This window comes from Calidris pugnax, unplaced genomic scaffold (assembly GCF_001431845.1).
Source record: "Calidris pugnax isolate Ruff unplaced genomic scaffold, ASM143184v1 scaffold38, whole genome shotgun sequence".
Taxonomy (NCBI): Eukaryota; Metazoa; Chordata; class Aves; order Charadriiformes; family Scolopacidae; genus Calidris; species Calidris pugnax.
Genome location: NW_015090995.1, coordinates 12859711 through 12881530, shown reverse-complemented (window position 1 = coordinate 12881530; position 21820 = coordinate 12859711). Strand labels below are relative to the sequence as shown.

At 41.7% G+C, this 21820-nt stretch overlaps 2 protein-coding genes and 1 non-coding gene across 6 annotated transcripts in view; 2 read left to right on the top strand and 1 right to left on the bottom strand.

The window, feature by feature from the left end:
* Positions 1–397: 397 nt before the first annotated feature.
* TRNAL-CAA lies at positions 398–513 on the bottom strand. The gene is made up of 2 exons: positions 476–513; positions 398–443 (listed from the first exon to the last, which is right to left on the bottom strand). It is a non-coding gene; the product is annotated as a tRNA-Leu (tRNA).
* A 203-nt stretch (positions 514–716) lies between these two features.
* Positions 717–3124, top strand: LOC106895441 (cytochrome c oxidase subunit 7B, mitochondrial). The gene is made up of 3 exons (XM_014954866.1): positions 717–872; positions 2254–2378; positions 2924–3124. Exons 1-3 carry the CDS (start codon positions 836–838, stop codon positions 2996–2998), a joined length of 237 nt encoding a protein of 78 aa, XP_014810352.1. The 5' UTR covers positions 717–835; the 3' UTR covers positions 2999–3124.
* A 545-nt stretch (positions 3125–3669) lies between these two features.
* ATP7A (ATPase, Cu++ transporting, alpha polypeptide) overlaps positions 3670–21820 on the top strand; it is a 29006-nt gene continuing 10855 nt past the window's right edge. The window contains exons 1-13 of one of the 4 annotated variants that reach the window (XM_014955252.1): positions 3670–3755; positions 8838–8974; positions 12050–12539; positions 13398–14132; positions 15932–16138; positions 17175–17338; positions 18574–18735; positions 19351–19427; positions 19622–19847; positions 20261–20494; positions 20798–20889; positions 21310–21437; positions 21600–21754. In XM_014955252.1, coding sequence (XP_014810738.1) covers positions 8867–8974; positions 12050–12539; positions 13398–14132; positions 15932–16138; positions 17175–17338; positions 18574–18735; positions 19351–19427; positions 19622–19847; positions 20261–20494; positions 20798–20889; positions 21310–21437; positions 21600–21754 — 2778 coding nt within the window. In that variant the 5' untranslated portion in view covers positions 3670–3755; positions 8838–8866. Of the gene's footprint in view, positions 3756–4258; positions 4276–4341; positions 4395–5904; positions 5983–8837; positions 8975–12049; positions 12540–13397; positions 14133–15931; positions 16139–17174; positions 17339–18573; positions 18736–19350; positions 19428–19621; positions 19848–20260; positions 20495–20797; positions 20890–21309; positions 21438–21599; positions 21755–21820 lie in introns of those variants that run through there. The other 3 variants (XM_014955255.1, XM_014955253.1, XM_014955254.1) reach the window with 3 other exon arrangements.

Here is a 21820-nt window from a genome sequence, read left to right as displayed (position 1 = left end):
CTTGGAGCAACCTGGTCTGGTGGGAGGTGTCCCTGCCCCTGGCAGGGGGGTTGGAACAAAATGATCTTTAAGGTCCCTTCCAATCCAAGCCATTCTGTGATTCTATGCATGGAAGTATATTGCTAGGTTGTGTTAAAACGATTGCTAAAATTGTACTCGGGGGAAATCCTCATCTGGTGGATAATGGGCTCTCAAGCATAATCACCACAGATGATTTTATTCATTCTTTCATTTCTTATTTCTCTATTTGAGGGCGTGTGTACGATAGAAATTATTTGTGGCTCCGGGACCTCGCTGCAATGTCTATGAGCGCTAAAATATCTGGCTGTAGCTCTTCTGCCCTTGTATGAATTGAAATTCCCTCGGGGAGGGGAAAAAAAATACGTTCAAAAAGTGGTGTCAGAAGTGGGATTCGAACCCACGCCTCCATACGGAGACCAGAACACCCAATCCGCCACGGGAAGGCGCGGAACGCCTTGAGTCTGGCGCCTTAGACCACTCGGCCATCCTGACACTGCGAACGCAGGACCCGCCGGGAGCTTCTTACCGCTTTCCTCACGGCTGCACCCGCCCCTCTCGGCCTTTACCGGAACGCTCCGAATCTGTAGACGGGAGAGGAGCCCCCGTCCCCTTCTCCCGGCTACGGAGCTGACCCCGCTCTCGCTCCGCCGAAACGAGGAGCCGCCTTTCCCCGCCGCTACGCGGCCCCGTTACCCACAGGGCTCCGCTCGGTGGCGCGGCACCTCGGCCACTTCCGGCGCGGCCATTTTGTTTTTCACCGCTCGCCAAGGGTACCAGCGTCCCGCCGCGGCTGGGCCGTACTCCGCCTGTCAGCATGTTCCCTGTGGCTAGGGCTGCTCTGAACCTCACCGGTAAGCAAGGAGGGGGCTCTCTGCAGTGTAGAAGGGCTGGGGGTGTTTCTCGGGAGCAGGCAGTTTCGTCAGGGGGTCTCCCCACGGTGAGGTGCCTTCCCTGTGAGGACTGTCCCTGAACAGTCTTGAGGGCAGCTGAGGGGCTGCGGGCGACTCTCTCTCTCGTCGTCCTTCGCCTGCTGCCTTTTTGTTATTTCTTTCTTATTTTCCTGTCTCTTTTATTTCCTGCTTGCTTTTACTTGAGCTGACCTTGGGGTCCCTTCCTCGGTGCTTTTCATCCTTGATGGTAACTAAAGGCACAACCAGGTCTCGTAACCTGAGGTGGTGAGGTATAGTCAATGACCAGCCTTCAGACTCAAGGGTAAAATTACTTCTTCAGTGATAGTTTTCTCAGTGCTTAACCCGGCCCTCTCGAATCTGGTCTTCGTTCATGATGGGCTTACCCCGAGGTGCATGCACCTAAAAGAAATGAGCTTAGCACTGTTTATCTTGGTAGATATTCAAGCTTCATTTTTCTGTTTAAAAAAAAAAAATAACACCAACAAAGCCTCACAGCATGCTAGGGATGTAGTAGATCTTCTCTAGTCTTGTTTGGGTAAATGTGAACCATTGGCCTGATAGAAGATTATAGTTTGTACTGTCTATTTTTATGCACAAATCAGTGTCTTATGAAATGCTTTGTACACAACTACTAAACAATCCCTGTGTATTGAAGCTGGAGGTTTGATTCTTAACCCTGTCTTCTTAATAGTGTACCTTTCATAGTGTACATTTATAGCATACATCCACACATCCTGTCATCTGAATATATCCTTCTATATTTCCCTCTCTATTATTTATCTCATGCAAAGGCCCACGGTTATTTCCATTTCCTTCTTCACCTCCCTCCCCTCCCTTCAAATGTCTTGAAGGAATGAGAAAGGTGTTACCCATAACCACTGTCTTCAACTGCTTAATCTGATGGTGAGCTTCATCCTTAAAATGTTTGTATTACGGATACATACTGACAGTATAGATATTTACATGCAGAAATCTGAAACTTTTAAGTACTAAGCAAAATATTTTATTATAGAAATTGTAATACTTAAAATTCTAATTGAACTTCCACACAGAGGGCCCGAAGAAAACATCTTAATTAAAAAAAGGTAACTTAGAGAATTTTCTTACTGGAATTAGACTTCAGGAGGCTTCCTGTATATCCTGTGTTTTGGAATCATTTCAGAGCTCCAAGTCCAAAAGTTTGATTGTTTTTTTCAGCTCTTTGTAAAATGTTTCACTGCTTATGCTTGCCTCTCCGTTGGTGGGAGATGAGGCTTGTGAATGGTTTGAATGTATATTTTAGTTTATTTCTGTACTTCTAATTCTCTTTAACGTTCGTTAGCTCGTAGCATTCGGCATACTGCAGTAAGACAAGCTCATCGCAAACATGAGCCTGACTTCCATGATAAATATGGAAACCTGGTACTCCTTGGTGGGGCCGTAGCTTTTACTGCTGTCTGGGGATATGTAAGTCATCCTTTTTTTTCACCACTCTGTTGTGACTGTAGCTGTAAACTTGCGAGCTAAGTTTCACAAGGGCCTACTTGTTTGAAATACTTAAGTGGTCAGAATTTAGGAGTTTTTTATTTAAGCCAATAGTAATGTGATAGAGGTGAAAGCTGTGTTAGTTAATATTTCAATGTTGAGTTGTTACACGTTTCTGTGTCTATTGCTTGATTTTAAAATGCAGCAGAAACACAAGTGTTCTCTATTTTACATGGGATCTCTAAGCTATACGGGTAGAGGTTTTAGCAAAAACACTTATAGATTAAAACAAGTGTGGTGATGGGGTTTTACATTTCAGATTCTTTGTCCGAAAGCGAGGTATTTTGAAATAGAAAGCAGAAGTATTTAAATACTATTATAAATGTATTCCATGTGCTTTATTAGAAGATGACTGAGATATCACATTCTAATGCAAGAAATCTAAACCAAAAGCAATAGACATAGCCCTCTATCTGAAGGTTTCTTTGATTTTGGAGTTAATAACCTTGATTTTTATCCTCCTACAGGTGTTAACACAAGCTGGAATTGAGTGGGGCTTCTCACCCGTGGGCAGAATCACTCCAAAGGAATGGAGGGAGTAACAGCCTGCGCTTTCAATAAACTGCTCTGAACTTTCACTGAAAAAAATCACTATGTAATGGCATTTGTTCTCTGATTACCACTTGTACAGTGGCATTCCTGGTCTAATAAACGTACCTAGAAACCTCTCTGCCTCTTCTAGTTTTCCTCGATGCTCCGTTGCCTGCTGAAGTGTAAGGAATAGTGTAAAAACTCAAACCAATTAAATCCTACAGCGGGTGTTCCCAGCTGTTGCTGTGAGGGTGTATAATGGACAGACCCAAAACATTGTGGTGTTGTCCATTCTGCCTGATGCATGTGCTGAAACGAACCTCACCTTTGTTCCAGCCGCAGCGTTCACGGCTACTGGCAACGTTTGCGTTTTCCGTGGAGATCCCATGCTTTTTGCAGTATTTTTCCCCCTGGAATCACCGCGAATAAGGTGTTTCTCCGGGGCCGGTGAGAGCCGGGACGTTTCCCGACTGTGGTGAGTGAGTTCCCGAGCCGCTCCCCGCAGCAGGCGGTGTCCCCGCACGGCCCGTCGCCCATGTTGACGGAAACGGGACTTTTCCGCTTCATTTTGGTGCCTTCCGGCCGCCGTCACGTGCCCCGCGGCGCCGCCCCCCCCGCTCCTGTCACGTGAGCGGGCGGGGAGTGGCGCGCGCTCCGGTCACGTGGCGGCGCGCTCCCGGCGGGGCGGGGCCGCCCGCTGGCGTGGGGCAAAGTGCCAGGCGCCGCCCCGCAGCGGGGAGAGGCCGCTGGAGCCGCCCGCAGCCCCCGGTGAGTGCGGCCCGGGCCGGTGTCACCGCGTCCCGGGAAGGAGGGAGGGAGCAGGGAGGGAAGGGGTGGTTGCGGGAAGGGGTGGTTGCGGGAAGGGGGTTTGCTCCGCTACGTGTCCCCTCGGCGCGGTGGGGGGGGTAGGTCCCGCCGCCTGAGCGCGGTGGGGAACGGCCCGCCCCTCAGCGCCCCGCGGGGGGTTCGGGCCCGGAACGAACGGCTCGGGCGAGGGTCTGCCCGCACCCCGCTGCGGAGGGGCGAGGAAGGGTGGCAAGGCCCCTCCGGCTCCTAGGGGAACCGTGGCGTGGTGGCTCGTCCCGTGGCGGGTGGCGCGGCTCTCCGTGGGGCGAGCAGGGGGTGACCGGGCGTTCCGGCAACAGACAGACCGACTGACCGAGCCCCGGTGTTTCCTGCAGGGCCGCCTCCCTCTGCAAACTGCTCCCGCCTGGATTTTTTCCAGCGCCCGGCACACAGCGGTGCGGGAGTCGCACCCGCGCGTCTGTGGCTTCTTCCGCGGGACGAGGTGGGGGCAGCGGGGGCAGCACCGCGGGCTGCGGGGCCAGGGGTGCCCGCGGACCAGGGGGGGCTCCTGGGCTCCGTCCTGCTCCGCAGTAACTCTGCGCTCGCTGCGGGACCCGAGAGGTACCTCTTCTGCCGCTGGCGGGCCTCAGAGAAAGGCTTGTGATGGGTTTGAATGCACAAGTCATTGAGCCTCTTCCCCAAGGCTCCCCCTGCTTTTCTTCTTTTTTTTTTTCCTAATCTGAGCTGCTTAATTTGTACCTCAGAAACACTAAAATGAGCAAGAGCAAACCCAGTTTAACTATTGCTTTTCTATGTGCATGGAAACTGCATGAAATTGTTGTTAGGGAAAAGTTCCTTAAAATCTCTTATACAGGCACCAAAGATTGCATTTCTGTACTTAAATACTTGTTGAATTGTATTTGTGGATGTGAATAGACCAAGGAATAATTTTTCTGTTTGGTAATATGGAAGTTAGTTGCATGTATTATGATGCACTGTGTGAGCACAAACTATTTGATTAGAAATTAATAATTATAGTGTATTTTATTGTAGAGAAAGACTTCATTCTTTTTTGTCCTTCCCAAGTGGCAGAATGGGAAAGTGAAAGCTAGCATTATGTATCATTTACTGTTTTATTCTTCTTACTTGTATTCCACAGTGTTTTTCCCTGTATTTTGAGGCTAAACTCAAGAATGAGGAGCCCCAGTTGGCCTTAGTATGCTCATGTAACAAGAGTTTGTTAGTTACATTCTGTCCTAATGTTTGCTATGATTATCTCAGGGGTACATTCATGTTCTCCAGAAATCACACTCGGAGAGGTAGCGGAAGGACACAAACAAGTAAAATTATTTGCTAAGAATTTATTTCAAGTATTATAAAACTCTTGTTAGAAGTGAAGTAGAATGGTTTCAAGGTGCACTTTTTTCCCCCACTCAGCTTGTATAGAAATCAAGTCCCTCATAGCAGTTTCCATAGTCTGCTGACCAAGCAGGGCTTGTTAAAATCTTGAGCAACGTGAATTACAACCTACTTAGAATATCACATGGCTGTCTGTGGCAGGTATTTATTATAGATGTGCAGTTTTTCTTTCAGTAATTAAGCCTCATATATCTAGTCATACTTGGAATGTAACTGTTTGCCAATGAGTGTAATAAAACCTCATTCCTTTGTATTGGACCAGAAGTCCTATAACCCAGTCTCCAACACTTCTGTAAGCCCAAGGGTGAAATGATACTGCTTCGTCCTTTCAAGCTGTCCTTTGCTCTTTTTCGTATGTCTTTGCAGAGCTTTAGGACAGGTACCTTTCTTCCATTTAATATAATTCATAATTTATATTTCTTCAGCGTAAATGAAGCAAGCTATTAAGTAGGACTCAGCCACTTAGAAATTTATTGAAGTCCAAAGACTGTAGTTAAATCTGACAGATCCTGTTTCTGGCATTTGTGTGATTATTTTTTTTTTTTATTTTTTTTTTTTGCCTAGCTTTGACCTCTTGAGTTTCAGCAGCTATAAATTCAAGATAATGATATATAGAAAACATTGGTGAAAACTGAAGTCGTGCACTCAGCCAGAAACACTGTGAGCTTCCCAGTTGAGCATCCTTCTGGTCTTAGAACAGGCACAGAGTGTGTTCGCGGTGCATAGGGCTTTGTCACGCTGTGATGCCTGGCTTAGCTCGGGTACTGGAAGCACAAAAGTTTTTTTAGGGGTAAGGTGAGAGTCTGGGTTTTTGCCAGTGTTTTAACTTTGCTCACACTGCGTGTATTTTTTTTCCCTTTTTTTTTTTTTTTTTTTTTTTTTTTTGCTAGTGTGAGGTTGTGAACAACTTATCAATTCTTATCTTGCTTCAGATATTTTACCTACAAAGACTGCTGTAAACACATCAAAAAGAAACGGTTCGGAGAGATGAATCTGAGTTTCTAAGTCACCTTGTGCCTGACCACTGGTTAATTTTCCTTTCTATTGGAAGCAACTGCAGTTGACAGCAGAAATTATTTCTTTCTGTTGTTTCATTCACTTAATAGAAACACTAGGTGACTTTCTTCAAGAAAATGAAGTGTTTGGATTTGAACTTGCACACAGGCAACAGAATCATTAAGCCTAAAAGAGTGTTGGATTAAAAATGTACAAGGACTTATGACTATCGTCAGACATCGTTTTGGTTTTAATTATCCTTTGTATGCCTCCTGTTCTGCCAGCGAGCGTGGCTCCGTCACACGTAGCCACTGTGCTTGGCTCTGGCTATTGCAGAGCCGGATCGTTTCAATGGCTCTGCTACTTCATTGATGGTCTTAATATACAAACAAGGAAGTACTACTGGCTTGTGTACTGAAAGAGAATAGAAAATGGGAGTTTCCAAAGGTATTAAGCAGTAAATAGTATAGTAGGGAATACAGTAAGCTTTTATAAAGTTTGTTCAAAGCCAGGGTGCTTCCTGAGGTGAAGCTGCTTTAGGTGATATTCCGAAACAGCAGTAGTTGGATTGAAGCCTTTTGGTTCCTTGTATTCTAGATACATAGCTGTCAGATGGGGGAGGGCTGTCATTTGCTTGCATTGTCAAATCCTAAAATTATTTACAAATTGATGATGAAGGTGTTTTATAGACGGAGCAATGCATTGGTTAAGAATAAAACCATTATTGTTCACTAAAACAACACAATCCACATCAAGTTGATCGTGTACCTGAAATGCTTGTAAATTCACTTCTATCCAAACCTTACCTGAGGACAGATTGACTCTGTCTGTGATACACTATTGTGTGTCCGTGCAGTTAGCTGGATGTGTCGGGTTGTGCTCACACAACACACTGTAAATCAAGTACTCGGCCTGGTGGGAGTATTCATTGCTCCTGCCTGTGCAGTTACAGTTGTGTCTTTGTTTGTTCTTTGTGGACTGAGCATTCCTTGGGGAAGAGCTAAGGTAGTCAGTAAGGGTCGTATTTCAATATGATGACATGAAAGCATGTATTTTATTGGGTAGCTTTATAGTGTTTTTAAAAAATACCTTGTACCTCTGAGTGTGCAGATGAGCCCTAGAAGGGACATGCCATGTGTAGTGTGCTTAAAATACACTCTTCTGCTTTTTCGTAATTCTCTTGTGTGTCAGGTGACAGTTTTATATTTCTGTAACATGTGAATATTTACATACAAATATTTGTGTGTGTGATTCTAATAACTCAGATCTTGTAAGAATAGGCAAGAAGTGAGATCTGTAATAACTCTTAGGGTAGACTTGGCTTTGTTCTTAGCAGGGATGAGTTACTGTCACTGTTTTCTACTGACTATAATCAACTTCTCAGACTATCTTCCATGTTGTTTACACAGTTAAACTTTTTTTTTTTTTCTTTTTTGACCTAGAAATGATAGTTAAATTCTCCCACAGGCTAGTGGCTGACAGAAATTTGTGATGTGTTCCTGGCTCTTCACACAAAATGCAGTTAAAAGAAAAATGTGTTTTTCATTTATTGGAAGTTTCACTAATTTAGAGGTTTATACTGTCTTTACTTGTTGTTGATTAAGCTTCAGCATTTAGTTTTGTGCATCAGAGTGGGGTTTCTATGATGAAACATCCTTGTATTCTTGCACACTTTGTAGAATTTCTCAAAGTGAAACCAGAAACTTTCAGGCCTTCTATAACAGGGAAGAGTTCTGAAATGTCACCAAAGAGCAAGCAAATTAATGTTATTAAACATTGTTAATACTTAATGTAATTTAGTTTTCCCAGGTAGGTCCCCAGGGTAAAAAAACAAGTTACACTCATGTTTAACTTTAGCTGTATGGTTAATCATCAAAATTTGCTGTTGCCTCCACTGCAGCCAAACATTAAGCATTTGGCTGTGATCATTTTCTGGTCACTGACCTCTCTGTCATTGGAAAAAAATAATGTGAATTTTCAGAAGGTTAAAAAAAATTCTGGAAATCACTTATTTTCCCCTCTTTTCCCCTCTGCTACTTAACAGCTTATACATTGAACAAAGGAAGTCCTACAATTTAATTTGATTTGGGTTCAATAACTTTTTTCTGGACTTCTTTTTTTATGAGCAAAAATAATAATGTCAATCTTCAGAGGAGCAGATATTAGGCTTTCCTAAATGAGATGTGGAAAAAAGCTTGATTTGCTTCCTAGGGCTAATTTCAATATCACTTGTTTTTGCCCGCGTAGGATAATATATGAGATGTAAATGTAGGAAAACTTGATCACCACCTGTGCCGCTGTGACTTACCTGCTGTCCTTTATTGTTCTGGTATTCTAAGACCTGGTGTCTTTCCCACTTGCTTCTCCCTGTAGTCTCATCTCACACACCAGTGAATCCCAGCTTGCTGCGTGGGATTACGTGATCTCCATTGTAACACAAATCAGATAATAAATCTCTAAACACTTTCCCTTTTTGAAAACTCATAGGAATAAATACCTAAAGTTCTCCTTCCTGTTCAGCTTTGCTCGGATTTTGACATCTGCTAGAGTTACATATGGCCAAGTACATCATCTGTTAAATGACTGTTTTGATTTAAATCTTTTTGAAATTATTTGAAAACAAATGTCTTACTTCTTTTTGGCCAACAGCAATGAGAAGACTTGAGTAGAATTTCACAATGGAGACAAAATCCATAGTCATCGGTGTGGAGGGGATGACGTGCAATTCCTGTGTTCAGACCATTGAACAGCATGTTGGGAAGATGAGCGGTGTCCGTGACATTAAAGTAAGTAACACTGTCGCTAGTTCTTACAGAGCTTTGATCTTACATGTGAAACCATGATAAAGGGTGCACCAAGGGAGCAAAATATGTGGAAAGAGTATGTTCTGTATGTTTCGTGGGAAGCTGATGTTAGAAGTGCATTCATGTATTTCTGGTATAAGAGAAAAACAAGTGATTACTACACTGCAGTGGGAGCTAAGTCATTATCTGTTTTTTACTCTTAAATAACTTTCTGCTTTACAATTAATTCAGTATTGTGAACTAATGAGAAAAAAGGCCGGGGTGGGGGGGTGGGCAAGAACAGGAAACTTTTACATAAGGTAAAGCAAAAGCCCTAGAACTTACACTGCTGAAAAAAAGCAATCTGTCCTCATCCCTTTTGCTGAATAAATGTCAGTATTTGCTCAGAAGCCTCCAGGTCTTTTCTTTCAAACCAATGATGAGGTCCCTTGCATGGGTTCAAAAGCATTTGTGGGTTTGAGGTGCCCTGTTAATCATGTGGTGGTTGACTCACCATGAAAAATAATGCTGTTCTGTTGTGGTTCGCGAAGAGTAGCAGGTAATCCCAGGGACAAAGGAATGTCTTGTTATCTTTTGCAAGAATTAGAAGTTTCCATTCTTTTTTTACTGTCCAAGAGGAAGTGAGAGAATGAGCAGTAGAACTGTGTTCTTGAACTATTAACAGAGCTACTCTGACTTCCTTGACTCCAGACTTCCTTCATCTGACTTGATTTTAACTTTTTTTTTCTTAACTCAGAGGAGAAATCAATATTTTGACAGTATTTTTTTCTATCATGGGCAAAATACTGAACTATAGAGTATTCCAGGGTGAGTTGATTATTCCTATGCAATACATCATTTTACAGGAGTTTTGAAAATGGAAACAAGTTAAAAGCTGGGAGATTCCTATTAGTTTTATGACCTAACTTGTGCTAGAAAGAACGGTTCCAACAATAGCAGCAACAGAAAATTGAGAAGTTTAATTACTCAGTATCTAGGATCTGAAATAATGCTGTAACATTCTGTAGTGGTTATTTCACTCTAAAGAAAATAATATTTTCCTGATTTCATCAAAATAATCAAAAGATAATTTCTATATAGTGGATACATGTTAGGTTGAACACTTTTCTTCCCAGAATAGGGTACACCGTCTTAATTTAGCGGGCATGTGATTGTTACCTCTAGCTAATTTTGAAGGGCTCATATGGTTGGACTCAATCATGTTAAAGGTTTTTTCCAACCTAAATGATTCTGCAGTTGTGGTGCTTCTGTACAGAGGCAAATGATGCACTAGTTGGTACTTTGCCTGCAGCAGGAGTTCATGTACACGCACTGAGATTCTGGTAAATGACAGCAGTATTTATAAGGCACATAGTATTTCATCTTCTTCAACTTCCACGGAGCTGTAACATCACAGGAGGCTGTGCTCTGACACCAGAACCTTGGATCACCAAGCAGAGTGGTTTAGAAATAGGGGTACCACTCTTAACATCTGTGACATGGTATGGTCAGGTAAATCAGTAGGTGTCTGCAAGTGTCAAGTCAAATGAAGGCTAAAAGCAACCTGGAAAATAACACCCCCAAATAATCTGGCTTCAGAAGCCTCCTGTTCTCCCTTATTCGAGTTAAAGATTTAATCTTGTCAACCTCGCTTTTTTTATTGTAATTTCTGAGAATATACAGGTGACAAGATAGGAGGAAAGATTCATACTTTAACTTGGTTGAAGACAATGTGCATCCCATAATGTCTTTTGCATAAGGAATGAAGCAGGTATTTAATAGGACAGCACTAAGAGTTTTATATTTAAGTTTAAGGTAAATACCTTATCCCAAAGCTGAAAACTGTTTCTAAAACTATTTTTGGCAAGAAAATATATTACAAAAACTTAGTCTGAGTAGAACAGGACTATAAGAAACTTTAAGAGGTCATATTTAGTAATTGTTCTCATTACAGCAGCAGAACTTCAATTTAGCCAGATCATTTGTTTCAGAAGAATCTCTGAGAATAACAAAACAAGGTTTTGTTTAGTGATTATGAATTAGGTCAGCAAGGGGGATGAACGTTAGATGGCTAATACAAACACACAGAGCTACATTTTGGTTATTTTGCCTCCAGCTGCAAAGAAACCAATAAATGTCCATGTTGCTAGATCTGCTAAGGCCCATAATTGGGACAGAAATGAAGAAAGGTGGTCCTTAAAATGATTTAACTGGTGTAATTTAATCATGACTGTGGCCTTTAGGTTATACCTTTGCCCAGAGGAAAGATGGAATTGAATGATAATGTGTTGGGCCTCTGGCAGGTATTGGTTTTCCATTTTGGAAACTGCAATAATTGCATTTGATATATCATCAGTTGGGAGTAAATTACATTTAGGATATTTGTACCATCTGATGTGAAAGGTTAGTACCAAATCAGGGTGTCTCTGGATCACCAAAATGTACAGAGGGAGGAAAACCAGCTTCTTTAATGTTTTTCATATATCAAATTTCAAAACTGAATTTTGTTTTGAGAGGTCTGATGTCCTTTATTGCTCATGACAAGTTTACAGCCTGTGCCCAAGATGCCTAGAAATACTGGAGTCCTTTCACTGCTGCTTAAATCTGGGTTTTTTCAAAGCGTGTTCTCTTGCATCCTTGTAGCCTGAGGGTAATTACTACTAACTGAGAATTGTACCTGTTATTAGAATTTTTTTCTGTGGGCTGTTTTGCTTTTGGGATTGAATTGGGTTAGTCATCCTAATTCAAGAGAGTTTGGCTCTGGAAGTTGCATGAAATGTGTCGGTGCTGTCTGGGTGTCGTAAGTCTAAGTGGCCAGGCAGACTTCTAAAGGATTCTGAAACTGCTGGGGGAGGCAGAAAATAATCTGTTCTTTCTAGCCGTGTTCTTGCACAGATGAGCAGAAGGTACTTTATGGTGGTTATAGGTATGGCTTTGCTCTTCAGGGTGAGTAGTGATAAAATTTTACTGGGCAAGTATACATACAAGTAAAAGCTATTTCAAGTCTCATGCAGGATATTAGTTCTCATCTCTTAATACTGCAATTTGCTAAATTGTTTTTTCTTTTTCCCTTGCAAGGTATCTCTAGAGGATAAGAATGCAGTCATCATTTATGACTCAAAACTGCAGACTCCAGCAACACTGCAAGAAGCGATATACGACATGGGATTTGAAGCTACATTAGCTGATGCAAACCCACAACCTGTTTTACCTGACACTATTTTTCTTACTATTCCTACTCAGTCAGCTCTAACATCTAAACAGATTTGCAATATGCTACTAAAGAACAAAGGTATCGTGGATGTTAAAATGTCCTCCGATCAAAAAACTGCAGTGGTGACTTTCATTTCTTCCATTATAAATGGCAAGCAGATCATCCAGTTGGTCCCTGGAGTAGATTTAAGTATCTCTGCACCAGAGGTAACGCCTGGAACTTGTGAAGATTCCAGCTGGTCTCAAGCAAGTAGCGTTGTGCTGCGCCTGAAGGTAGAGGGGATGACCTGTCATTCCTGCACCAGCACCATTGAGGGGAGGATTGGCAAATTGCAAGGGATTCAGCGGATTAAAGGTAAAACCTTAGTGTAGTTTTATATAAATTGAGGTTGACCAAGCGGTTCTGTGATGGCGTTGTGGAGATACCTTGGATTTAGATTAGACATTTTAGTGTGACACTTACTCTTCTGGTACCAGGTATTTACTTACATGTTTAATTTGGACTAGAAGTGAAAAATGGGGCCCAAATTGTGGCGAGGCTGTTGCTGTTACATGTATGACAGTATTCAGTGGTTGTTTTGGATTTTGGTAGGGAGCCTGGAGTGGTCGTGTTCTGTAACTTTATTGCTGGTTGGGGAAAAAAAATGGGGCCCAAATTGTGGCGAGGCTGTTGCTGTTACATGTATGACAGTATTCAGTGGTTGTTTTGGATTTTGGTAGGGAGCCTGGAGTGGTCGTGTTCTGTAACTTTATTGCTGGTTGGAGAAATCTCCAATACCAGGTGTCTTTTTTTTTTTGTACTGTAATTTATATTGGTTTATGTTTTGTTCAATTAAAAATTAACATTGGCATATATGTGGTTATATCTAAAAGGCAAATTATTGGCATAAATAGCTTTGGCATAAACATGTTGCCACAGTCCCCTGATAAAAGGATAAATTTAGTAAGAAATAGTAATGCTATTTGTGAAAGTCCTGGGGAAAGAGCAAAAAATGGAGGAAAGGAGTTGAAAATTGTTGTAGTAATAGACAAAAAATGTTTGAAGAACTAAATTGTGTGATGTTTACCAAACCAATTAAATCTCCTTTCCATTTCAGTTACATCTCTGAGCATTTAAAGCATTCTTGGAAAGCTTTGACAAATGTTCTCGGGGCAATGTGCTGCTCATGCTTAGGGCAGTAATCCACGCTTATTTTTATTGATTAATTTTCAGTGTCCCTGGACAATCAGGAAGCTGTTGTTGTCTACCAGCCTCATCTAATTACAGCAGAAGAAATAAAACATCAAATTGAAGTTGCAGGTTTCTCAGCATCTTTCAAAAAGCATCCTAAACCCCTCAAGCTCAGCACTATTGACCTGGAAAGGCTGAGGAACCCTCAGACCAAGGGCTCTGAGACAGCACTGAAAGAAATCTCCCACATGAATGATACAAAGACAGTTGTCTTCAGAATTGATGGCATGCACTGCAATTCATGTGTCCTCAATATTCAGAGTACCATATCAGCACTCCCATCGGTAACAAGTATAGTTGTTTCATTAGAGAAGAAATCTGCTACTATAAACTATAACCCAAACTTAATTGGCGTAGAGGTACTGAGAAAAGCCATAGAGGCAGTGTCTCCAGAGACATTTAAAGTCAGCCTTCCTGACAAATATGAAAACGTAGCGCTTTTCCCCACTCTGGCATCTCCGCTGAAGTCTTCTCATCCAGCTTTGAAGGACACCAGCCAGCCACTTACTCAAGTTGTTGTGATAAATATTGAAGGAATGACTTGCAGCTCTTGTGTGCAGTCCATTGAGGGAGTCATATCCCAAAAGGCAGGTGTAAAATCTATCCATGTCTCTCTCTCAAATCGTAATGGGACTATTGAATATGACCCTCTGCAAACGAGCCCAGAAGACCTGCGATCCTCAATAGAGGATATGGGATTCGATGCATCTTTATCAGGTAATGACATATTAAACTTCTAAATTTAAAAGGATGGTGCAGTTCTGTTTAGGATTTGGTACCACCCAAGATGAAATTTGGCAGTTGATGTATACTTTGTGCTTGCCAAGAGAAGCTTTATATCTTCATTGTCAATGAAATAATTAAACATATGTACCCTTCTTTTAATACATCAGATTTATTAAAAGTGATTGAGATATCTGCAGGTGTAAATACATCAGATAAATACTGATGTTCAAATGGTGCTCTAGTTTGCTACTGTATAATATTCATGGCATGAATATGGAATCAGAGCTTTGCTAGCTGCGAAGACTATTAGGGATTGCTGTGCTGAAGTTTCTTTAATAGCAAATTATCAAAGACTTGGCTCCTGTGGAGTAAGTAAAAAGGGATATTTAACCAGACTGAGGCGTGACAAGAATCTGGAGAGTGTGGCCTTCATTGAGGAGGTTAAAATGATGCTGCTGGGAGATAACCCTGGTAGGCAGCTACACACCACCCTGCCACTCGCTCACTCCCCCTTGGGAGGGGAAGGGGTAAGAGAAGGGTAAAAGAGCAAAAACTCATGGATTGATAGTTTAACAGGTAAAGCAAAAGTTGCACATGCAAGCAAAGCAAGGAATTAATTCCTGTTGAGAATTAAACTTCCCCTTGGCAGGCAGATGTTTAGCCAACTGCAAGAAAGCAAGGTTTCATCATGCATAATAGTTACTTGGGAAGGCAAATGCCATCATTCTGAACATCCTCCTTTCCTCCTCCTTCCCCCAGTTTTATTGCTGAGCTTGACGTCACATGGTACGGAATATCCCTCTGAACAGTTGGGATCACCTCTCCCAGCTGTGTCCCTTCCCAACTCCTTGTAGCCCTCCCAGCCCGCTTGCTGGTGGGGTGGTGTGAGGAGCAGAAAAGCCTTGGCTCAGCGTAAGCCCTGCTCGGCAATAGTGAAAACATCGGTGTATTCCCAGCACTGTTTGGTCACAGATCCAAAAGATAGCACTGTATGAACTACTATGAAGGTAATTGACCGTGTCCCAGCCAAAACCAGTAGAGATGCTTACTGTGATGACTGGCACCCTAAAAGTAATTGCCCAGTGGGAGCAGATGGCTAGATAGTAGGGCACAAAAGACTTACGGTGAGAATAGAGACGAACACGAATAGGAAGAGAGGCTTCCTGAGGGGATAGGGAAGCTCCATTTCTTGATTCAGTAAGATTAAATTTTGAGAAATACAGTGCATGAACTATTTTATGGCAATAAATGAAGAAGAGGTCAGGTGCTCCCACTTAATTCCTTTCATACTGCTCCTGCATAAGCATAGCATCTCCTGGATTGCTGTAAGACACAGTTCTCTGTACTCTGAAAGCCTGTCTCCAAGGTCAAAAGCGCTGACTTTGCTTACGAAACATGCACTTGTTTACAAATTCAGTGTTGTGCCCCAGGTGAAGTCAACAAAATTGTGTCTTAAATTAAGGTTGCAATGCAGAGGTTGAACTTACAGCCTACAGAAGAGGACAAAAGATGTGCAACAGAAGAGACAAATACAGTGAGGGAAGGCAAAAGGAAAAATAGTAACAAAACAGTCTGTAAGTTAATCAGTGGCCCAACCTTTTGTCTTGTTTTCTTTTGCTTACTCTTAATTGACAGACAGATGGATTAATCTGATTGATTTACAAGGCATGTGCAATTACCATTTTTTGGTCTAAACTTACCGCAGCATGTGTTTCTGGCTGGTGTAGCACCAGCTCATACCTCATTGCAATGGCTATTGGTAATGTGGTGAATTGCATTCTCCTTTTCAGCACAGGCAGAACGGCCTGTGGCAATAGCTCAGCCCTCACCCGAAGTGCAGCTGGAATCTCACAAAACCGAGCCATCCTCCAAGGTGTCCCCAGCCCGCCTCGCTAGACAAGAGACAAAGACTATATCGAAGTGCTATGTCCAGGTCACAGGAATGACGTGTGCTTCATGCGTAGCCAACATTGAGAGAAACTTGAGAAGAGAAGATGGTAAGATACACACATCAGTGTAATCGGTTGAATTGCTAAGCGTGTCTTTCAGAGAATCCATCTAGCTTTTGCACAGCATTTTTCATGTGTGGGTTGTTGGGAGACACCTTTGCTGGTGCGTTTCATGGGTGAGCGCACAGGCTGCTCGCTGTTGGTTCGCAGGGTGAAGGCAATGTCCTTCCTGCTGCGTGTGGGCGTGCTGGCTGGAGACTGCCTTCGCAAGGCAGGAGTTGGCGTGCTCCAAAGAGACTATAGGCATCAAATACGGATCCTTTTGAAACTAAACCAGATCTTTTCTACTAGAGGGACGTGCCCAGGTCTGCAACCTCAAGGCAGGGAGGTTGTATTAGAAAGGGAGCTATTAGAGAGGGACAGTATTAATATGGGTTAAAGAGACATAAGTTAATTTTAGCTCTGCGAGTCAGGACAACTCCATCAATCATGTGCATCTTCTGTCAATGTGATGATTATATTTGCAGAATAAAATAGTCGCATGACTGTGATGTAATGAAGAGTCATTAATGTAGACTGTGTTTAATTATTGTAATGAAGATGGATGTGTCCCAAGTTAACCTGGAATTTAATTTTTTTTATCTTAGAAAATGGATGAATCTAAATCCTTTTCACTTAGTGTACGGCAAGATTGTGCATTTTTAGATCTGCCCTTTCTCATACATGTTCTGTCTTAAAGAAGAGGCTTTTAGAAATGGTAAATGCAGATCAGAAAAATATGCAGAACTGTATTTTAGAATAACTTCTTTTAAGTAAAAATAGGATGTCTTTTCATATAGCATAGATTAAATGTTTGTAATTAGGCTGTTTAAAAACATGCAACTCTTGTGAAGTAATACTTTGGTCTGTCACACCTACGCTGTGGTGCTTTTGTAGCTTTGTTGATGTATCTTCCAAAAACAATGGTGTTATTCTTTGTGTGTACCTGCAATATGGTAGCTTGCCTCAGTAAACTGCTATTGTGCCATGATATTACCATGTCTTTCTTAAACATGATCGACCATTCCCACGTTTTGTTTCCTAGGAATACATTCGATACTTGTGGCCCTAATGGCAGGAAAGGCAGAAGTGAGGTATAATCCCGCTGTCATACACCCTTCAGCTATTGCAGACCTCATCCGGGAACTGGGATTTGGAGCTACCGTGATGGAAAACTGTGGTGAAGGAGATGGAATTCTGGAACTTGTTGTAAGCTAGTAATTAAAAACAACCACCTTGGTCTTTATTACTTTTATCTATTGGGTGTGCTTGTATAAACATTAGCTTTCTGAAGTGTAAATCATATAATAGAGCTTAATTTAAAAAAAATAAAATATAAGAATACATCAGGTACATATCATGAACTATATCTTGTCCTGCAGACAGTGCTGGCTCACTGCTACACTGAAGTTGGAGATATAGAATCATAGAATCATTCTGGTTGGAAAAGACCCTTGGGATCATCAAGTCCAACCATCTACCCTACTCTACAAAGTTCTCCCCTACACCATATCCCCCAACACCACATCTAAATGACTCTTAAACTTATCCAAGGACGGTGACTCAACCACCTCCCTGGGTGGCCTGTTCCGGTGTCTGACTAGTCTTTCTGTGAAGAATTTCTTCCTAATGTCCACTCTAAACCTACCCTGTTGCAGCTTGAAGCCATTCCCTCTTGGTCTATCGCTAATTATCTGTGAGAAGAGACCAGCACCAACCTCTCTACAATGTCCTTTCAAGTAGTTGTAGAGAGTGATGAGGTCACCCCTCAGTCTCCTCTTCCTCAAACTAAAGAGTCTCAGCTCCCTCAGATGCTCTTTGTACAATTTATTCTCCAGACCCTTCACCAGCTTTGTCCTCCTCTGCACTCCCTCCAGCACCTCGATATCTCTCTTGTATTGAGGTGCCCAAAACTGGACACAATCCTCCAGGTTTGGCCTCACCAGTGCTGAGTACAGGGGGACAATCACCTCCCTACTGCTGCTGGCCACACTATTTCTAATACAAGCCAGGATGCCGTTGGCTTTCTTGGCCACCTGGGCACACTGCCGGCTCGTATTCAGCCGCTTGTCAACTAGACCCCCCAAGTCCTTTTCCGCCAGGCAGCTCCAGCCACACTTCCCCAAGCCTGTGGTTTTTTGATTACTCTGCCTATTGCAGGAATTACCTTTTTTTTTTTTTTCTTTTTTGTAGCTGAGTCTAGCTCAGTGTAGCCCAGCTCTGAGTTTGAAGAGCCAGCAGAGCTTTACCTTGTCTCTGTACTCTGTTTCCTCTGTATTGCTGTCATCCTCAACTAGAGAGCTCCATCTCACTCCTTCAAACCCCAGAAATACGCAATAAGTAATTCAGGATAGTCATGAGCATTCTTTCTTTTGCTACTTTTTAAGATGTGTTTACTGAGTAACCTGTGGTTTTGATAACAGGAAGGAACCTTTATTTTACAGGTGAGAGGAATGACATGTGCTTCTTGTGTACACAAAATAGAATCCACCCTCATGAAGACTAATGGTGTTTTATACTGCTCGGTAGCTCTTGCAACCAACAAAGCACATATTAAATATGATCCTGAGATTATAGGTCCTCGAGATGTTATACAAGTGGTAAAGGTAAGTTTCATGAAGACACAAAGCCTCATAAAATAGCCAGTGTTCTTTGAAGAGTTAGATACAGAAGAGAAAGGAAGACTATTAAAGGCAAAAAAAAAAAACCTGTCTCTCTTCTTCCATTTGCTGTCACCTTAGTGCAGGTTTCTGCAGCTCATATGTGTGCTCTGGCACAGAAGCAATGCTCTGTTATGACTTTGCCTAAGTTTTTTAACACAAGTACTAGGAAAGCTGGGCTGTGGTAGAGTTGAAGATACCAGCTGTAGGGTTGCAGGAAAATAAAGCCCATCCATGAGTACTGTACCAGGAGAGAGGTGAAATAAGATTCTTGGCTTTCTCCCTTGATCTCTCTACTTCTGGAATTCAGGAATAACCATTTTGGAAAGCCACATTTTAGAATAGCATTTTAATGTTCTAGAAAATCTGGTGTAGAAATCAACCTGCTTTTCTCTCTTTGCAAGGTAACTAAAAAGTAGTAACAATCGTATCAGATATGTTAATAAAGTAAATGAACTGTAAGACTGGCACCATCAATAATCTGGCAATAACTTTATATGGCACAAAGTGCCTTTAAAAATTGATTGTTCTCTTTTTTTATTATTATGCTTTTTTCCTTAGGATTTAGGTTTCACCACTTCGTTAGTCAAAAAAGATAGAACTGCTAGTCATCTAGATCACAAACAGGAAATAAGGCAGTAAGTATTCCTGAACATATTCAGATACTATAACATCTTTGAATCTTCTTTTTTTCATTAACAGTAAAGCTTTTTTGTTGTTTGGTTGGGGTTTTTTTTTTTTTGTTACTGTGTAGACTTGCTAGCTAAAATGTCCTAGCTGGTACTTGACTGCAAAACAATTATTTTTTTTTTCTTTTTTTTTTAAATCTGAGGTGGAAAAGGTCTTTTGTTGTGAGTCTCGTTTTCTGTATTCCTGTCATGGGGCTGATGATTTACATGATGGTTATGGACAGTCAGCTTGCAGATGCTCATGCGCATCACAACATGAGCAACGAGGAAATGGAGGCCCTTCACTCCTCTATGGTCCTGGAATACCAGCTCCTACCAGGATTGTCCGTTATGAATTTTGTGTCATTTTTACTCTGTGTGCCTGTACAGGTAAGTGAGAATATGACAAGTCCGTGTTGCTTTGGGTTAAGCTCTCAAAATGAAAGGCGATGAAGAAATTAAAGTTGAAAATTGACTGTAATTATGCTGATAGAAAATGCTTTTGAGGTTGTTGTGTGCTGCTGCTCTTGCCAAAATCCGTGGTCATGGGCAGGCCAGGCAGTGTAGAGATGCCTCGCTGCGCTGGTGGGCGCGGGGAGAAGCTGGTGGGATTGCCTGGAGGTGAGAAGACGTGCGAGTACTGTGGCAGAGATCCTAGCTCTCATCTGGAGCTGGAATTTTGTTTGGGAAGAGATGGAGAAGGCAAAGAACACAAATAAAATGGGTGCCTCCCCCTCCTATGGAAAGGCTACTGCTGTGTGTTAGGAATGTGTGTATAACATAGACCGATGCTCTTGTTACAGATATTTGGAGGCTGGCACTTCTATATCCAGGCATACAAAGCCCTGAAGCACAAAACTGCAAATATGGACGTGCTCATTGTTCTGGCGACCACCATTGCCTTTGCCTACTCCTTCGTTATTCTCCTGGTTGCAATGGCTGAGAAAGCAAAAGTAAATCCTGTGACGTTCTTCGACACACCTCCTATGCTGTTTGTGTTCATCTCCTTGGGCCGGTGGCTAGAGCATGTTGCAAAGGTAAGGAAAATAAAAGCCCGTGATAGCTACAAGCTGCAGGACACTAAGAATCATTTCGGAATGTTGTGTACCTTTAACACAAAAAATACCCCATTAAAAAGCTTTGTTTAGGTTCTTTTAACGTTCTTTATTGTAAAATCCTCTTCAGTAACTGCACTCGTAAAAATATGAAATGACTTAATATAAGTCTGTTTGCAGAAAGTATTTTCTTAATAGGGTAAATTGCAACATACATAGTTGTCATTTACCCAGCAATTTTTTTTCAATAGCATAGTCAGAAAAATATGAAAATTATTATTCTAGGGTAAAACATCAGAAGCACTGGCAAGACTAATTTCATTACAAGCTACTGAAGCTACTATTGTTACCTTGGGCCCTGATAACGTTCTTTTAAGGTATCTTGCTTTGTCATTTGCTTTTTCTGTTATTCCTTTTTTGTTGTTAATGTGCTTAATTCACAGAAAAATGTTACCATTCTATAGAATTATGAAGCAAATAATTTCAGATTTCCTGGCAGATTTGCCAGATATAAATGTTAAATTACAGAAGAATATAAGACTGCTCTGATTTGTTGTATTGGAATCTTGCTAATCTTTGCTGTGATAAAAAAAATAGTGGATTTTCTCAACTGGAAAGTAAATAAAATTATGATAAAATTATTGTAGTGCTCTTCAAAGTAGCCTTTCTTGTGACATTTTTTGTATATGTTAACAGTGTCAACCAATGGGGTTATGCTTTGTGTATAGTGACAACTGCTTTTGCCTGGGTAACTTCAGTTAACAATCTCTTATTAAAAACACTATACATCATTGTAGTGAAGAGCAAGTTGATGTCGAACTGGTTCAACGAGGTGACATTGTCAAAGTGATCCCAGGAGGCAAATTCCCAGTGGATGGTCGTGTTATTGAGGGACACTCTATGGTAGACGAATCTCTTATCACAGGTAAGCATTTGCTTCTTGCAAGTGTAAAAATGTTTTTCTTTAAACGTATGTGAAGGGAGGAAGTTGAAGCTGATGTTCTCCTTACTCTTCTGATTGCATGTTAGGAGTTGTTATAATATTGCTGAAAAATAAACTTAGTATCTGTTGTTGACCTTTCCTCAGGTGAAGCGATGCCCGTGACTAAAAAACCTGGCAATACAGTTATTGCAGGTTCTATTAATCAGAATGGATCACTACTGATTTCAGCAACCCATGTCGGAGCTGATACAACTCTTTCCCAGATTGTTAAACTTGTGGAGGAAGCCCAGACCTCAAAGGTAGGTAGAGCATTATCAAATTAAGCATATGAGTTTTGTTTTATCGTTTAGGCTTCATCATACCAA